The following is an 18,498-nucleotide window of genomic DNA, read 5'->3' as shown; positions in this document are numbered from 1 at the left end:
GTGAATTTCTGTGTTGTGTCTTGTAGATCATACACACTCCTGCTTCTGAACAGTGGGGCAGAGGGAGTGGATGTATGTGGAGATGGTGCCAATCAAGCAGGCGACTTTGTCCTGGATGGGATCAAGCTTTTTGAATGTTGTTGAAGCTGCACCCATCCAAGCTGGTGGGAGAGTAGTCCATTACACTGCTGACTTGTGCCTTGTAGAAGATGGGCAGGGTTTGGGGAGTTTCTCGCCACAATATCCCTGACCTGTTGCCTGCTTTTGTTGCCATTGTGTCTGTGATTAGTCTAGTTGAGTTTCTGGTCAATGGTAAACCCCAAGGATGTTGATAGTGGGGTGTTTAGTGACAGTAACACTGTTGAATATCACGGGACAGTGGTCAGATTATCTCTTTTGGGGATGAGTCATTGTTTGGCATTGGAATGGCATACATGTTACTTGTCACTCATCAGCCCATTGGATATTGTTAAGATCTTGTTGCATTTCAAACTGAACTGCTTCAGTTTGTGAGGAGTTGTGAACCGTGCTGAACATTGTGCAATTATTGGTGAATATCTCCACCTCTGACCTTATGATGGAGGAAGGTCATTGATGAAGATGGTTGAGCCTAAGACACTACCCTATGAATTCCTGCAGAGACGTCCTGGAACTGAGATGACTGACCTCCAACAACCACAGCCATCTCTCTATGTGCCAGGTATACCTTAACAATTAAGATACACAACAATTATTTTAAAACTAATTGAAGGAATACATACGAGACAACCCTCTTCTGGGAGACTCCAGTGCAAGTTTTTCTGTTCCAGGAACAATCTGATAAGTGTTGACTGTCATCAACCTTTTGATCTTGGCCAACCACAGCTCCCCCCGTCCATTCCCCCCATCACCCACAGCTCCCACTGTCTATTCTCCCCCGCCATCCACAGCGCCCCTTGGCCATTCTCTCTCCATCCCCAGCTTCTTGTCCATTCTCCCTCTATACTCCGAACAGCCTGTCCATTCTCTCTCACGCAACCCTGTCGTTTCATTCCTCACCCTCTGCCTTCTAACCAATCCTACTACACACCCTCTGCCCCATCTATTCTCTCTCCACCACACCCTCTGCCCCATTTCTATTCTTCCAGGCTCCCACCATCCCCTCAGAAACCTTTCCCCGCTCACCCTAAACCCATGCCCTCCAGTTCAGGACTCGCCACCCAACCTGGGGAAAAGACATACAAAAGTTGAACAGAGAGACAACAGCAATACAATGTCGAATCACAGGGAAAAACAAATTGCGGCTCAAACCCTTTTTTCCTGTTGGCATTTGGACTCTTAAAATATGACAGGAACACCAGCATTCCCAGTGAGCATACTGCGCATGTTTTCCGGTGTCAGTAACGCAGTACGCATGCCCACCGGTGTCAGGAAAACTCTGGGCATGCTCATCGCAATCCGCAAAAAAAGGCCCGCGACCTTCCTTTAATGGCCCAATAGAGAAACCTGGAGGACCGGAAGGAGACTGGTCCTCCTGCCAATCAGAGCCACTGCATTGTCTGAATGCGGAAGTTGGCCCATGTGCTTCTGAAGCCGCTACTCTCTTTCTGAATCCACATTAAGCTTCACCCAGACTGCCAATTCCTTCCTCTGTCTAAGAAATGTGAGTACGGCACTCTCTTTTCTCGCCCCCTATTCCATTTCGTTTTCATTCTGGGATTCAACTGTTGATTTGCAGCAACTGAAAGGTAAGGGAGTGAACCGGGGAGGGGACAGACTCTGGAATCGTGGTCCAGGTCTGTGTCTCAATTGGCAAAATAGACAGACAGGAGGCTGGAAGGACACAGCAAACCAGGCAGCATCAGGAAGTGGAGAAGTTGATGTTTCGGGTGTAACCCTTCTTCAGGACTGGGGATAGGTGCTGGGGCCCGGGCCGGGGGCTAAAGTGGGGATAAGTGAAGACAGGGAGAGGGTACGGCCTGATGAGTCAATAGGTGGAAGAAATCAGGTTAGTGAAAGGGAAGAGTGGAAATGAGGGGCACGGGGCTAAGAAGGGAGTCGGGGGATGGAAAGGGAGGTTATTTGAAATTGGAGAACTTGATGTTGAGTCCTGCAGGCTGTAGGCTGCCCGGGATGTTGTTCCCTCAATTTGCGGTTTGGTTCGTTGTGGCAATAGAGGAAGCCGAAGATGTTCTTGTCAGAAAGAGCGTGGGAAGGGGAATTAAAATGAGTGGTGACTGGGAGGTCTGGCCCAACATTTCAATTCCCCCTCCCACTCTGCCGAGGACATGGAGATCCTGGGCCTCCTTCACCCCGCTCCCTCACCACCAGACGCCTGGAGGAAGAATGCCTCATCTTCCACCTCGGAACACTTCAACCCCAGGGCATCAATGAGGACTTCAACAGTTTCCTCATATCCCCTTCCCCCACCTCACCCTAGTTCCAAACTTGCAGCTCAGCACTGTCCCCATGACTTGTCCAGACTTGTCTTACCTGCCTATCTCCTTTTCCACCTATCCACTCCACCCTCTCTTCCCTGACCTATCACCTTCATCCCCTCCCCCACTCACCTATTGTACTCTATGCTAATTTCTCCCCACCCCCACCCTCCTCTAGCTTATCTCTCCACGCTTCAGGCTCACTGCCTTTATTCCTGATGAAGAGCTTTTGCCCGAAACGTCAACTTCGCTGCTTCTTGGATGCTGCCTGAACTGCTGTGCTCTTCCAGCACCACTAATCCAGAAACTGGGAGGTCTGGTCAGCCTCTGCGGACCCAGCTGTGATACTCGCCAAACTGTTCCCCAAGTTTACACTCGGTCTTCCCGATGTAGAGAAGACCACAATATACAAACACATGGCAAATGCAGTATCTCAATGTGAAGTTATAGCCATTGCTGTGAAAAAAAAAGCAGAAAGGAGGTGTATTGTTTAAATGGTGATATATTGGGATGTGGAGAAAGTGAGAACTGCAGATGCTGGAGATTAGAGTCAAAGTGTGGCGCTAGAAAAAGGCAGTAGGTAAGGCAGCATCCGAGGACCAGGAGAGTCGACATTTCGGTTCCGAGCCCTTCATCAGGAATGCCGTGTGGATGTACAAAGGGGCCTCAGCGTCCTTCTACACCAGTCACTGCCTGTTGTCAGACAGGTGCAGGTGAAGAGCTTTTGTCTGGAATGTCGATTTTCCTGTTCCTCAGATGCTGCCTGACCGGCTGTGCTTTTCCAGCACCACTCTAATCTAGACTCTGATTTCCAGCATCTGCAGTCCTCACTTTTGCCTGGACAGGTGCAGCAAGCAATCAGCAAGGCAAGGGGTACAATAGCAAGAGGAATTGAGTTCAGAAGTGGGGATGTCTCCCTGCGTTAGGGGGTCATTGAACATTATTCAAGGCTGCGTTCATCTGATTTTTGAACACTAAAGAAGTGGATGTTTCTGGGGGAAGGCAAGTAAATGATTTAACACCAGGATAGAACAGTTACAGAGTCAGATGCCAACAGAACCAGACCCTTTAGTCAAACTAGTCTAAGGCCGACTATATTCACAAACTAAACTAGTCCCACCTACCTGTGTTTGGCCCATATTCCTCCAAACCTTTCCTATTCATGTACTTATCCAAATGTCTTTTAAACCTTGTTACTCAACCTACATCCACATTCATTCCACATACAAACCACTCTGTGTAAAAAGAAAAGTGCCCCCCCCGCCTTTTCAAAATCTTTCTCCTCTCACCTTCAAATTTGCTGCCTAATCTTGAAACCCCCACCTTAGGGAAAGGATACCCAACAATCACCTCATCTATGCCCCTCGTGATATTATAAACCTCTGTCAGGTCACCTCTCAACCTCCTGTGGTCCAATGAACAAGTCCCAACCTATTCATCTCGATGGTTGTGAATCTGCCAACAATCTGTTGAATGTTGGTGCAGGCTTGAAAGACCAAACAGCCTATTCCTGCTTCCGATGTGCTCTGTGTGTGTCCAGGATAGCAAGAGAACATAAGACATTGGAGCAGAAATTGGACCATTCGAGGTTTGCTCTGCCATTCAATCATGGCTGATAGGTTCCTCAGCCACATTCTGCCACTTCATCTCCGTAACCCTCCATCACCTTGAGACTCAAGAACGTATCCATCTCAATCTTAAATATCCTCAGTGACCTGGCCTCCACAGCCTTCTGTGGCAGTGAATTCCATAGATTCACCACTCTCTGGCTGAAGAAGTTTCTCCTTATCTCCATTTTGAAAGGTCTTCCCTTTACTGTAAGGCTGTACCCACTGGTTCTAGTCCCTCCCACCAATGGAAACACCTTTCCAACTTCCACTCTGTCCAGGCTGTTCAGTATTCCTTGTTTCAATTAGGTCCCCCACCGAGTGTGGGCCTGTTAATCAGCATGAAGCAGGCCCTTCAGGATGAGGTACAGCAGGGATTAGGGTCAGCAAACTGAGAATGGAGGGAGAGTGTGTGCAGTGGAGATTTTCAACTTCAAGGGAATAAGAGAGGAAAGAAAATTCACTATGAATGAGAATTGATCAGGTGGGCTGATGTGCCAAGGAATGGCAGTTTAGTTTAGAGAAGTGTGTGGATTGCATTTTGGTCAAGCAATCCAGGCAGGACTGACACAGTTAAGGGGGATGTTGCAGAACAAAGAGACCTTGGAGTGCAGGTTCCATAGTTCCTTGAAAGTGGAGTCACCGGTAGACAGGATAGTGAAGAAGGCATTTGGTAGGCTTTCCTTTATTGGTCAGAGCAGAGAATACAGGAATTGGGAGGTCATGTTGTGGTTGTGTAGGACATTGGTTAGTCCATGTTTGGAAGATTGCATTCATTTCTGGTCTCCCTGTTATAGGGAAGATGTTGTGAAACTTTGAAAGGGGTCAGAAAAGATTGATAAGGCTGCTGTCAGAGTTGGTGGGTTCAAGCTACAGGGAGAGGCTGAAATGGCTGGGGATATTTTCCCGAGAGCATTGGAGGCTGAAGGGTGATCTTATAGGCGTTCGTAAGGGGCATGGATAGGGTGAATATCCAAGGTCTTTTCCCCAGAGTCCAAAACTAGAAGGCACATGTTTGAGGTGAGGGGGAATTTTAAAAAGCATTTAGATGGGTACATGAAAAGGAAGGATTTCGAGGGATATGAGCCACATGCAGGTAAATTGGACTAGATTAATTTAGGATATCTGCTTGGCCGGGCGAGTTGGACCAAAGGGTCTGTTTCCGTGCTGTATGACTCTAATCTTCTTTGGTGAAAGCAGAGGTGTGATTGTGAAGGCTGGAGTTTCAGAGCAGCTTTCAAAGATGTTTTGCCCTTAATGGGAGCAGAAGACGTTACGATGAAATCTTGCATTTGTGAGACAGCAACTGAGTGAGTGAGTACATTCGGGATTTTGGTGTAAAGTAGGATTTCATTGCACTGTGGGGATGAAGCTTTATCCTATCCAGTCATTTCTGCTGGTGAATGAAACCAGGCTCAAGATTAGGAGGAGTAAATTTAGGACAGAGACAAGGAGGAACTGCTTTTCCTGGAGAGGAGTGAATCTTCGGAATTCTGAGCCAAGGAAGCAGCAGAGGCAGCTTTGTTAAGTATATTCAAGACACAGTTGGATGGGTTTTTGCAATGGTAGGGGGATTAAGGGTAGTTGGCACCATGCAGGGAGGAGGAGCTGAGACAATGGATGGGTCAGTCAAGATCATCATGAATGGTGGAGCAGGCTGGACAGGCAAAATGGCCTACTCCTGCTTCTATTATTCCGAAACTATAACCCTGCATTTCCCATGGCTAACTCACCTAACCTGCACTTCCCTGGACATTATGGCCAATCCAAATCAAGGCCGGTGAGTAATATAGTGATGTGGGAAATGAACATCAGAGAACAATAGAAAGGGACAAGGGGAATAAATGTACCAGCAATCAAAACTGGATTCTAAACATCACAAAAATTAAATTAAAAATGGTGTGTCTGAATGTGTGCTGCATTGTGCCAAAAGTGAAGGAATTGACTGCACACATTGAAGTGAGTATTTGCGATCTGACATTCCCTGCAGAGACATGGCTTCAGGATGACAAGGATTGGATCCTGAATACTGAGGGTGTCCTCAAATGGGAAGCTAGGTAAAGGTGGAGGGTTGGCACTGCTAATCAAAGCACTGATCACAGGGTAGTCTGGTGTCAGCTCAGCTTTCAGGTCCTGATTTCTCTGTCCTCTGTTGATCTCCCTGTTCCCTTCTACACCTTCTGGAACAATAAAACATTCAGTCAATCAAGCCCCAACCCACAATCTCCCAGCCTGTCAACCATCCAGGCACAGTGTAGTCACAGCAGGGAATCACACAAGAAAAATGAAACCAAATTTGAAATAAATAGGTGCTTGTGTTTAATGTTTGTTCATTAGGAAGTAAACCAGAAATAGAGCTCTCCCAGGATTCTTATACTGCCCTACTTGAGGAATTCTCTTCCCCCTTATATCTAACTATTAGTACCCAGCTATGATTTACAACAATACTTACACCAACAGAAGTAAGGCATCTGTTCTCAAATAGGTAAAGAAATACAGGATGGAAATAGACATTTTCTCTCTCATGCACGCACACACCACACACTCTCACACACACGTCACTTTCTGTTATAAAACTTCTCTTGAGAGGTGCCTTACAGGTAGTTCTGGGATTTGCATGTTAATGATGCCTACAGCCCATTCGAAAATGGGTTGTTCAACATGTCATTTCAGTGGCAGGACACTGTCATGTTTTTCCATAAATTCTATATCTTATGACCTTATTCTCCACAACCACCTAATGGAGGAGCAGCGCTCCAAATGCTAGTGCTTCCAAACAAACCTGTTGGTCTCCAACCTGGTGTTGTGATTTTTAACTTTATCCATTTTAGGGGGGATTTGCTTTGCTAAATTATCCATAGTGCGTAGGGATGTGCAGGTTAGGGTGGATTGGCGGTTCTAAATTACCCATAGTGCCCAGGGATGTGCAGGTTAGGTGTATTAGTCAGGAGGATTAATATTGAGCAATGGTTGAGGGTGAGTTACCCTTTGGAGGGTGGGTGTGGACTCGTTGGGCCGAGTGGCCTGCTTCTGCACTGGGGATTCTCTGAAGGGAAGGAATTCTTACGAACTGTGCAGGCGCAGTGCGGGGTCCCGCTGCTGGCCGAGCCCCGCCTCCCATACCCTCCCCCACCTCCAACCCATTGATGGCGTCACAATGCGGAAGTGGCCCTGTCAGTTTCAGAGTGAAACTCCCTCCCTCTGGACAACTGTTCATCCTGGGAAGGAGAGAGAGAGAGAGGAGGGGGGAAAATCTGTTCACTTGTAGCAGCTGGAGTGAATCCAGGGAGGGAGCAGATTCTGCAAACTTAATTACCTGGGCGAGGAGGGACGGAAGGATGGGGTGGGGCTGTTTTCCCCAGAGTCTGAAGGGTGACATTCTAGACTTTTTAATAGAACCCTGAGGGGCATGGATAGGGTCAACACTCAAGGTCTTTTCCTTCAGATGGGGGAGTCCAGAACGCGAGGGCAATAGGTTTCAGGTGAGGCCGGGGAAGGGGGGGGGCTGCTGGGAGAGATGTAAAAGAGATCTCAGGGGCAACTTTTTTTGATGGAGAGGGTCGTGCAGTTATGGAATGAGCTGCCAGATGAGGTGGTGGGGTCTGGTACAATTCCAACAGTTAAAAGGCATGTGGATGGGTGTATGAATACGAAGGGTTCAGTGGATCGGGGCCAAGTGATGGCAAATGCGACTGGAGTCATAGAGATGTACAGCACGGAAACAGACCCTTTGGTCCAACTCATTCTTGCTGAACAGATAGCCAACCCAATTTAGTCCCAGCTGCCAGCACCCGGCCCATATAGGGGCCAAGTGATGGCAAATGTGACTAGATTCATTTAGGATATCTGGTCAGCTTGGACAAGTTGGGCCAAAGGGTCTGTTTCCGTGCTGTCTGACTCTAATTGTCTTTGGTAAAAGCAGAAGTGTGGTTGTGAAGACTGGACTTTCAGAGGAGCTTTCAAAGATGTTTTGCTCGGAGTGGGAACAGTAGAGTTTCACTGAAGTGTGTCGGTGTTAATGCCTTGATGTCTCAATTTGCTCCCACCTTCCTGGGGTCGTTAACCATTTTGTTCCACAAATAGCTGCATTGCAGGTTACCCCATGAATTGACACACTTCTGTTTGCTTCCCAGAATCAGACCTGCTCACTGTCAACTGTATCCCAGTGTTGTGGAGTTATCCAAAATGCAGAGAGATGTTAGTCTTGACGTTTTTGTTTTTCTGCCCCTGTAAGATCCTGAATCAGCACCTTCAGGGAATGAGTTAGAGCGGAGTGAGAACAGAGGGGGAGAGAGGGTGGGATGGTGCTTTCAATTTTGTGGAATAACAAAAGAAAAGAATGTTCCACAGAAAGTAAAATTCCTTGTTCAGAATTTCTACCCTGCACTGACAGTGATGACCTTTGTAATCTCTTTTTACAGAGTATTTGAAGATCTGAAGACGGAAGTTTCAAAATCAACAGATGAAGGCCTTATGCGCAAAACGTTGACTCTCCTGCTCCTCAGATGCTGCCTGACCTGCTGTGCTTTTCCAGCACTGCACTTTTCAAATCTGACTCTCCAGCGTCTGCAGTCCTCACTTTGACAGTCACTCAGTCCATCGGGACCGCAACAGTTTTCAACTGTGACTCTGTGAGAAGGAGCAAAGCGTTTTGGTTCTTGTTTGAGTACATTTTCAGCATCAGTGGGACTGGATGAGAGACCCTACCATAATAGTAGACTGAGTTTGGAGCCTGAAGCAGTGATATGGCCTGGAATGAGGAATTCGCGGTGGGGATAGGCTCTGCACGTGTGGCTGAAGCTCCAGCCATGGAGAAACCAGAGGAATCCCGCCCCATGGAGAAACCATGGAAGTGTGGCGACTGCAAAAAAGTTTTCCGTTTCCCGTCGGCCCTGGAGATTCATCGGCACAGCCACACTGGGGAGAGGCCATTCCCCTGCCCCGAGTGCGGGAAGGCCTTCAGCGATTCCTCGCACCTGCTGAGGCACCAGTGGGTCCACACTGGGGAGAGGCCGTTCCCCTGCCCTGAGTGCGGGAAGGCCTTCAGCGATTCCTCCCACCTGCTGAGGCACCAGTGGGTCCACACGGGGGAGAGGTCATTCTCCTGCCCCGAGTGTGGGAAAGCCTTCAGCGATTCCTCCCACCTGCTGAGGCACCAGCGTGTCCACACGGGGGAGAGGCCGTTCCCATGCCAAGTGTGCGGGAAGGCCTTCAGCAATTCCTCTAACCTGCTGAGGCACCAGTGGGTCCACACAGGGGAGAGGCCCTTCAGCTGCCCCAAGTGTGGGAAGGACTTCACCCGCTCCTCCTACCTGCGGAGCCACCAGCGAGTTCATGTGCCATCGCAGGGGGATTGAAGGAATGATGGCCGAGTGCCATTATCAACTGGACTATCAACCCAGTTCCAGTGGCTCCCGAGTTCGATTCCCACCGCAACAGATGGTGGAATTGGAATTTGGTGAGAAATCTGGAGTTCAGAATCTAACAGTGAAACCATTGTCGGTGGGGTGGGGGTGGAAGAAAACCCCCATCTGATTCACTCAGTTCTTTTTTAGGGAAGATTAGAGCAGTCGTCCCAGCTGCATCCTTTACCCGGTCTGGCCTACACGTGACTCCAGACCCACAGTAGTCTGGTTGACTCTACGCTGCTCATCCAACTTACTTGGATACAGGTTGAAATTGCTGAGTGAGGCAATACTTCCTCCAGGTTAAGGCTATATCAAGGATCCAATTACAAAGGGACAACTCAGTGGTGACCAATAATGAAGAAAGTGAGGGGTTGCACTTTGACCTTGAGCTGTTTTTAAAAAATTGCTACTTTTTCTACGCCTTTCTGCTGGGAGATTCTGAAGCTGTAACAAAGTTGGGTCACAATAAAGATTACCTGAACTTCACACTGAGCTCAGACTCTCAATGAGAGCTTTAAACTGCAACAGGTTTTCGGTTTAAAACTGCTGATTTCTTACAGGAGAAAGTGAGAACTGCAGATGCTGGAGATCAGGGTCAAGATTAGAGTGGTACTGGCAAAGTACTGCAGGTCAGGCAGCGTCCGAGGAGCAGGAAAATCAACATTTCGGATTTGCTCCAGACTGCAACCTCCTTACTCTGTCAACCATCTGTGAGTAAGGTACTCTCTTCACAACTCCTTTTCTATTTTTTTCAGTCTGGACTTCAATTTATGACTTGCAGCAACTGAAAGGAAAGAGAAAGTGTCCATTCCATGGATTCAATCAGGGAAAAGTTTGTTTATAAACAGTGTGTTTCATGTATTGAGTGAATGTAAAGAGGAAGTGGTGGATGCACGTTCAGATGCAACGTTTAAAAGACATGTGGATAAGTACATGAATAGGGAAGGTGTGGAGGTATATGGGCCAAACACTGGCAAGTGGCACTAGTTTAGTTTAGTTTGAGAACATCGTCAGCATGGAATAGTTGGACAGAAGGGTCCGTTTCTGTGCTGTCTGATCGTAACTGTTCTGTCATGGTCTTAAAACCATTTTCTTGCCTTCCACTATAAATGTGGTTACTGTACCTGCATCCAACACATAAACCTCATGCACACAACATAAAAATCCACACTTTATTGTTCAACAATGAGATGAACTCAGCCTTGAATAAATTCAATGACCCCCTAACTGCAGGAAGACATCCCCACTTCTAATCTCAGTTCAGCCTGCTAATATACCACTTGCCTTGCTGCACCTGTCTGACAACTGGCATTGACTGATGTAGAAGGATGCTGCTAATCAAAGCACTGATCACAGGCTGGTCTGGTTTCAGGTCCTGATTTCTCTATCCTCTGTTGATCTCCCTGTTCCCACAGACTAAGATGTCGGTCTGTTCTCAGCTCTGCTGGATTTCTGCTAAAGCTTTGACCCTGCCTTTTATAACTTCTGGAACGATAAAATATTCAATCAAGACCCAAGTCACAATCTCCCAGCCTGTCAACTATCCTAATACAAGGTGTAGTCATAGCAGAAAAATGAAACAAAATCATAAATAAATAGGTGCACGTGCTTAATGTTTGTTCATGAGGAAGTAAACCAGAAATAGGGGTCTCCCAGGAATCGTACAGTGACCTACTTGAGGAATTCTGTCACCCTTACACCTATTAGGATCCAGCTATGAATAACAACATTTACACCAACAGAAATAAAGCATCGGTTATCAAATAGAGATAAACAGCACGGAAATAGACTGTTTCTTTATCTCATGCACACATGAGATAGATCATCCATGGGGGTGAGTTTGAATTTGCAGCATGATGTTTGCAAATACATTCTACTTTGCAAGGTTTGTGAAGGTTTGTAGCTCAGGTTGAGGTTTAGGGTGTAGGTTTGATATCCAGACGTTTCATTACCTGGCTAGGGAACATCATCAGTGGCGACCTCCAAATGGAGCGAAGCTGATGTCTCCTGCTTTTGATTTATATGTTTGTTCTGGATAGGGTTCCTGGGGTTTGTGGTAGTGTCATTTCCTGTTCATTTTCTGAGGGGTTGATAGATGGTATCTAGATCTATGTGTTTGTTTATGGCATTGTGGTTGGAGTGCCAGGCCTCTAGGAATTCTCTGGCATGTCTTTGCTTAACCTGTCCCAGGGCAGATGTTGTCCCAGTCGAAGTGGTGGGTTTTTTCATCCGTATGTAGGGCTACAAGGGAGAGAGGGTCGTGTCTTTTTGTGGCTAGCTGGTGTTCGTGTATCCTGGTGGCTAACTTTCTTCCTGTTTGTCCTACGTAGTGTTTGTGGCAGTCCTTGCAAACCCCCGGAGTATGGGTCTGGGTGGTATACGCATTGGCGGGTCGGTGTGGACTTGTTGGGCTGAAGGGCCTTGTTTCCACACTGTAAGTAATCTAATCTAATCTAAAAAGATTTACAAGGATGTTGCCAAGACTGGAGGATTTGAGCTACAGGGAGAGACAGAACAGGCTGGGGCTGTTTTCCCTGGAGCGTCCGAGGCTGAGGGGTGACCTTATAGAGGTTTATAAAATCATGAGGGGCATGGATAGGATAGATAGATAAAGTCTTTTCCCTGGGATGGGAGAGTCCAGATCTAGAGGTCATAGGTTTAGGGTGAGAGGGGCAAGATGTGAAAGAGACCCAAGGGGCAACCTTTTCGTTTAGAGGGTGGTACGTGTATGGAATGAGCTGCCAGAGGAAGTGGTGGAGGCTGGTACAATTGCAACATTTAAAAGGCAACTGGGGGGATATGGGCCCCGTGCTGGCAGGTGGGACTAGATTGGGTTGGGATATCTGGTCGGCATATACGAGTTGTCCAGGTTCAGGTGGATTGACAGTACTAAAATACCCATAGTGCCCAGGGATGTGCAGGTTAGGTGCATTAGTCAGGGGTAAATGTTGAGCAATAGGGGTTGGGGAATTGCGTGGTGGGTTACCCTTTGGAGGATCGGTGTGTAGTCTTTGGGTCGAGTGGCCTGCTTCCACACTGTGGGGAGTCTCTGAAGGGGAAGGGATTTTTGTAAACTGTGCAAGGCAATGCAGGCGTAGTGCGGGGGCCTGCTGTTGGCCTTGCCCTGCCCTTGGCCTTGGCCTTGCCCTTTGCACCTCCCCCTGTTGTTGAGCTGTCTAAAAAACAGCTACTCTTTCTCTGCCCTTTTGCTGGGGGCATCTGAAGCTGTAACAATGTTGGGCCATAATAAAGGTAACCAGAACGTACTGCTGGGCTCAGGCTCTCATTGAAAGCTCCAAGCGGTTTTTGTTTTAAAGCTGCTCATTTCTTGCAGCCTCCTGCACTACGTTCCCAATGTCGTGTATCAGATGGAGCAGTGAATGAGTAGCTGGTTTCATTAGAAATTATAAACTTTTCAGGAGTGCAGGCACTGCATCGTTTCATCTGCAGTTTACTGGCAGCACTGGGAGGTATGGGCTGTGTTCATTAGAAAGGAGGTGGAGGTGCTGCTGTTGGACTCGGTGGGACAAGGTTTAAAAATCAAAAACCGGGTTATAGTCCAACAGTTTTATTTGGAAGCACTAGCTTTCGGAGCGCTGCTCCTTCATTGGGTAGCTGTGGAGCAGGATCATAAGATGCAGAGTTAAGAGCAAAAGGTAACAGTGTCATGCAACAGATATGATATATTGACAAATGTAGATTGATGTTAAGCATTCAGCACACTTACCTTAATTGTTCACACCATTGAATAAAGGAGTTGGGACATCATGTTGAAGTTGTACAGGATGTTGGTGAAGTCACTTGTAGAGTACTGAGAAGGCTTCTGGTGGCCCTGTAATAGGAAGAATACTATTACAGAGGGTTCAGTGAAGATTTACCAGGATGTTGTCAGGACTGGAGGGTTTGAGTTATAAGGAGAAGCTGAGACTGTCTTCACTGGAGCACAGGAGGTTGAGGGGTGACCTCATTGAGATTGATATAATCATGAGGGCTCTAAGTAACACGAACATCAAATAGCGAGGAGCCTGCATGGTTATGTCAAGTGAGTGGGGGAGAAATTGTGGCATTTGGACACTTTAAATCCATCAGAAACAGCATCTCCATAGAGCATACTGTGCATGTCAGGTGGGGTGCCAGAAGACTGGAGGTTGGCTCATGTGGTGCCACAGTTTAAGAAGGGTGGTAAGGACAAGCCAGGGAACTATAGACCAGTGTGCCTGACATCAGTGGTGGGCACATTGTTGGAGGGAATCCTGAGGGACAGGATTCTACCTTCATCTCTGTGGATGGGCTGGGACTTTTTCACTGGAGCATTGGCAGTGGAGATGTGACCTTATCAAGGTTTATAAAATCATGAGGGGGGAGATGAGGTGAACGAAGGGTGTCCTTCCCCTAGGGTTGGGGTTTGAAGATTAGGGAGCAAATTTTGACAGTGACAGGAGAAAGAGATTTTAAAAAGACTTGAAGGGCACAATTTTTTTTACACAGAGTGGTTCACGTGAGAACTAAATGTCTTGAGGAAGTGGTGGATGCAGGTACAGTAACGTCATGAATAGGAAAGGTTTGGAGGGATATGGGCCAAAACACTGGCAAGTGGGACTGATTTAGTTTGAGAACACAGTCAGCATTGACTAGTTGGACTGAAGGGTGTGTTTCTGTGCTGTCTGACTCTGGATATGTCTTAAAACTGGATACTGGTCTTAAAACCATTTTCATGCCTTCCCCCACAAAATCATGTGAACTCAGCCTTGAATATATTCTATGACCCCACCCCCCCCTCCCCACCCCCCCTCCTAATTGCTGGAAGACATTCCCACTTCTGAACTTAAGTCCTCTTGCTAACACACCACTTGCCTTGCTCATTCCTGCTGCACCTGTCTGACAACTGGCACAGAAGGACACTGATGCCCCTCTGAACATCCACGCATCATTCCTGATGAAGGGCTTGTGCCCCAAGATACGACTGTCCTACTGCTCGACCCACTGTGCTTTGCCAGTTGTGGTCGTCTCTACATCAGGAAGACCGAGCGTAAACTTGGGGAATGGTTTGCCGAGCATCACAGCCGGGTCCGCAGAGGCTGAGCGGACTTCCCAGTCTCCACCCATTTTAATGCCCCTTCCCACTCCCCTTCTGACAAATTGGAGGAACAAAACCTCATCTTGTCTGAGCAGTCCACAGCCCGGAGGACTCGACACAGTTCTCCAGTTTCAAATAATCTCCCATCCCATCCCCCAACTCACTTCCCAGCCCATTCCACTCTTCCCTGCCAACTAGATTCCATCCTCCCATTCACCAACCAGGTTATGGGGATAAGGCAGGAACAGGATACTGATTGAGGATGATCAGCTATGATCATAATGAATGGTGGTGCTGGCTCGAAGGGCAGAAGAGCCAACTCCTGCACCTATTGTCTATTGTATCCTCTACCTGTCTCCACCTATCCCCACTTCATCACCCTGCCCCCAGCACACCCTTGTTCCACAGCTCTCCCTACACCCACCCCCAATCCTGAACAAAGGTTACACCAGATACCTCAACTTCTCCACCTCCTGATACTGCCTGGCTTGCTGCGTTCTTCCAGTCTCCTGCCTGTCTATTTTGCCAATTGAGACAAAGGCTTGGACTAACTTTTCCAGAGTCTGTCCCCTCGCTGGATTCACTCCCATTCCTTTCAGTTGCTCCAAGTCAACAATTGAACCCCAGAATCGAACGTAAATGGAAAAGGGGGTGAGAAAAGAGAATGCTGTACACACAGATGTTGGACAGAGGAAGGAAGCTGCAGTCTGAGTGAAGCTCAATCTTCATTGAGAGAGAGGAGGGGCAGGAGCTTCAGATCCTCATGGCCCAACTTCCGCATTCACCAATAGGAGAGCTCCGAATGGCAGGACGACAAGTCTCCTTCCGGTCCTCCAGTGATCCTTATTTGTCCATCAAAAGTAGGTTTTGCCCCTTTTCTGCCGACAATGAGGAACACGCCCAATATTTTGGTGACATTGGCAAACATGTGTGCTGCTTGGTGACACCGAGGAGCGTACACAATATGCTCTGTAGCAATGCTGGTGTTATTGACAGATGTTAAGTTTCCAAATGTCTATCGGAGATCAAAAAGGGCAGAGTGATTTTTTTTCCCCCATGTGACTCGATATTTGATTGAGCAGCCAGACAAATGCAAAAGCAATGTTTTTAAGTCTTTTCCTCCGTGTTGGGGTGACCTTCACAACTAGAGGACATAGGTTTAGGGTGAGGCCACAAAGATATAAAAGGTACCTGAAGGGCAATGTTTCCATGCAGAGGGTGGTGCAGGTATGGAATGAGCTGCCAGAGGAAGTGCTGGATGCCGGTATAATTAGAGCCTTTAAAAGGTATCTGGATGGGTATATGAATAGGAATGGTTTAGAGGGATATAGTGCTGACAAAGGGGACTTGATTCACGTAGGATATCTGGTTGGCGTGGACAGGTTGGACTGAAGGGGTGTGTTTCCGTGCTGTACATCTCTATGACTTTAAATAATAAAAAGTCTACTTCTCCAATGAACAAACTATATCCATGTTAACAAGGCTTAGTGCACAACCTGCTTCACAAACCATTCTCAACAGGTCCTGCCCCTTCAATGACTGAGGAACATATACATGTTGGTGCATAGTATCCTTCACTAGTATTTACACACTACCCTCAGCAATTGCACAAGTAACAACAAAGGGCAAACAGCACAAGGATTAAACACACAGTGAGGGGTAAACAGCACAAGGATTAAACACACAGTGAGGGGCAAACAGCACAAGGATTAAACACACAGTGAGGGGTAAACAGCACAAGCGCCAGTAAAAGCAGATGGAAAGTGAGTGTAAAATGTGACTATGACAGGACAGGCCCCACATTCCTTCCCCTCCGTCCCCCCCACAACCTGCCTCACCTTTCACCTCCCGGGCCCAGTACCTTCCAGGTGGCCCCATAGTTGACACAGGGGCCGCCCCACGACCAGTAGAACTCCACCACCCAGGCGCCCGACCAGTTCCCAAGCAGGTCCTTAACCCCATCCGCCTCCAGAATGTTCACCGGCTCCTGGCTGCTGTACAGCCGGCCGGTGTGGCCGTGACACAGCAGCTGCGCCAGGAAGGCGGCGGCGGCGGCCAGTGCCGGGTGTCTGCCCCGGGCCGCACGGCGCCATTTTCCTAACGGCCGCCCTCCCGCCGCTTCCTCGCTCGAGCGACTTCTCCCAACCGCCTTCGCCCCCGCGTGACGTCTGCACGGGGGGATGGGCGGGGCCGGGGGAGCCTCACCGTCACCAAGCAACAGCCACCTCGCGCTACAACTGCTCATTCACAAAAACAAACTCTCCTGTCTCGCTCTGCAGCTGCAGGGGGGGACACTGCCACGTTTCGAGGAGCCCTGTCTACATTGGGAAAGCTCACCGCTCCATTTAAACACATATTCCCACATCCCACTTGCCTGCATTTGGCCCATTTCCCTCGAAACCTTTCTATTCATGTACCCATCCAAATGCTGTTTCAATGTTGTCACTGTACCTGCATCTACCACATCCTCAGCAAGGTCATTCCACATGCAACTCACCCTCTTTCAAAATGTTGCCCCTCCGCTTCCTTTTAAATCTCTCTCCTTACATTAAAAAAAATGCCCCCCCTAGTTTTGAGTTCCCCTACGCTAAGCAAAAGCCATTTGCTATTCACCTTACCACCACTGCTCATGATTTTATCAATCTCAATGAGGTCAACCTCCTGTGCTCCAGTGAATAAAATCCCAGCCTCTCCTTATAACTCAAACCCTCCAGTCCTTACAACATCCTGGTAAATCTTTATTAAACCCTCACTAATCGTATTCTTCCTAATACAGGGTCACCAGAACTGTACTCAGTACTCTGAAAGTGGCCTCACCAACATCCTGTACAACCTCAACATGATGTCCCAACCCCTCTCCTCAGTGGTGTGAACAATGAAGACAATGTTGCGAAACGCCGCCTTAACCACCCTGTCTACCAGTGATGCAACCTCCAAAGAACTATGTACCTGAACACCTCCGCCCCATGTCTGTCTGTTCCATAACACGACTCATGGCCCGATCATTATCTGTACACGTCCTTGTTTTAGCAAAAATGCAACCCCTTGCTTTTATTAAGCCTCTCTCTCACACACATACTCGATCTCTCAGACAGACACACACACCCCTCAACACTCTCACACTCGCAGCCTCACTCCATCACACTCTCACTTTCCCAAGCATGCACACACACACTTCTGTGCACACTCACACACAAACTCACATGCACATGCTCTCACTCTCTCATGCACACACACACACACACACACACACTACTCTTTGGGGTGAAATTGTATTGGCAGAATTATATTTGCAGATACATTCAATTTTGTTCAAAAAGCACACAATCTGCCGGCAGTCAATGCATGTAATATTTTACAAATTCCGACTTTGGAAACAGAAACTGACTCAAGATTGGAATACTGACAGACTCAAATCTCACACCTTTAATGCATTGTCTGAGGGGAGATATCTTTGTTTTATAAAACCTTAAGTCATCTCAAGAACATTGTTACATAGTAATGAACCAAAGCCCACACCCATTCTAAGAGATGAAGACTATCTATGTTTGTTCAATATATTCTATCAGTTGCATGACTCTGATCTTTTGATATAAGTTCTGTGTCTTATGATGCTGTTTCATGAGGCTTATATATTGATGAGCTGAAAATGTGATGCAGGTCAGGCAGCATCCAAGGAGCAGGAGAGTCGATGTTTCGAACTGAGAGACTTGGGTCTTTTCTCATTGGAAAGAAAGTGGTTAAGGGGGGGATTTGATAGAGACATAAAAGATGATCAGAGGATTTGATAGGGAATACAGAGAAAGACTTTTTCCTAGGATGATAACGTTAGCTTGTACGAGAGGGCATAACTACAAATTGAGGGGTGATAGCTTTAAGACAGATGTCAGAGGCAAGTTCTTTATACAGAGAGTGGTAAGGGCGTGGAATGCCCTACCTGCTAAGGTAGTCAAGTCAGCCACATTAGGGAGATTTAAACAATCCTGAGA

At 47.5% G+C, this 18,498-nt stretch overlaps 2 protein-coding genes across 4 annotated transcripts in view; one reads left to right on the top strand and one right to left on the bottom strand.

The window, feature by feature from the left end:
* The window catches only part of LOC132812000 (zinc finger protein 850-like), a 60,816-nt gene that overhangs the window by 15,095 nt on the left and 27,223 nt on the right, over positions 1-18,498 (bottom strand). The window lies entirely within an intron of this gene.
* LOC132811999 (gastrula zinc finger protein XlCGF9.1-like) lies at positions 1,554-9,844 on the top strand. 3 transcript variants are annotated; one of them, XM_060822869.1, is made up of 2 exons: positions 1,554-1,642; positions 8,446-9,844. In XM_060822869.1, the coding sequence occupies exon 2, from the start codon at positions 8,770-8,772 to the stop codon at positions 9,379-9,381; it is 612 nt and encodes a 203-aa protein (XP_060678852.1). In that variant the 5' UTR covers positions 1,554-1,642; positions 8,446-8,769; the 3' UTR covers positions 9,382-9,844. The 3 variants fall into 3 exon arrangements, with proteins under 3 accessions (XP_060678852.1, XP_060678853.1, XP_060678854.1); XM_060822870.1 differs by lacking the exon at positions 1,554-1,642 and adding an exon at positions 7,340-7,506; XM_060822871.1 differs by lacking the exon at positions 1,554-1,642 and adding an exon at positions 8,186-8,221.

The sequence above is a fragment of the Hemiscyllium ocellatum genome, unplaced genomic scaffold (genome assembly GCF_020745735.1).
Source record: "Hemiscyllium ocellatum isolate sHemOce1 unplaced genomic scaffold, sHemOce1.pat.X.cur. scaffold_2502_pat_ctg1, whole genome shotgun sequence".
In the NCBI taxonomy this organism is placed as follows: Eukaryota; Metazoa; Chordata; class Chondrichthyes; order Orectolobiformes; family Hemiscylliidae; genus Hemiscyllium; species Hemiscyllium ocellatum.
Note: the sequence above shows the minus strand (reverse complement) of the source record. Positions and strands in the feature narration are given on the sequence as shown.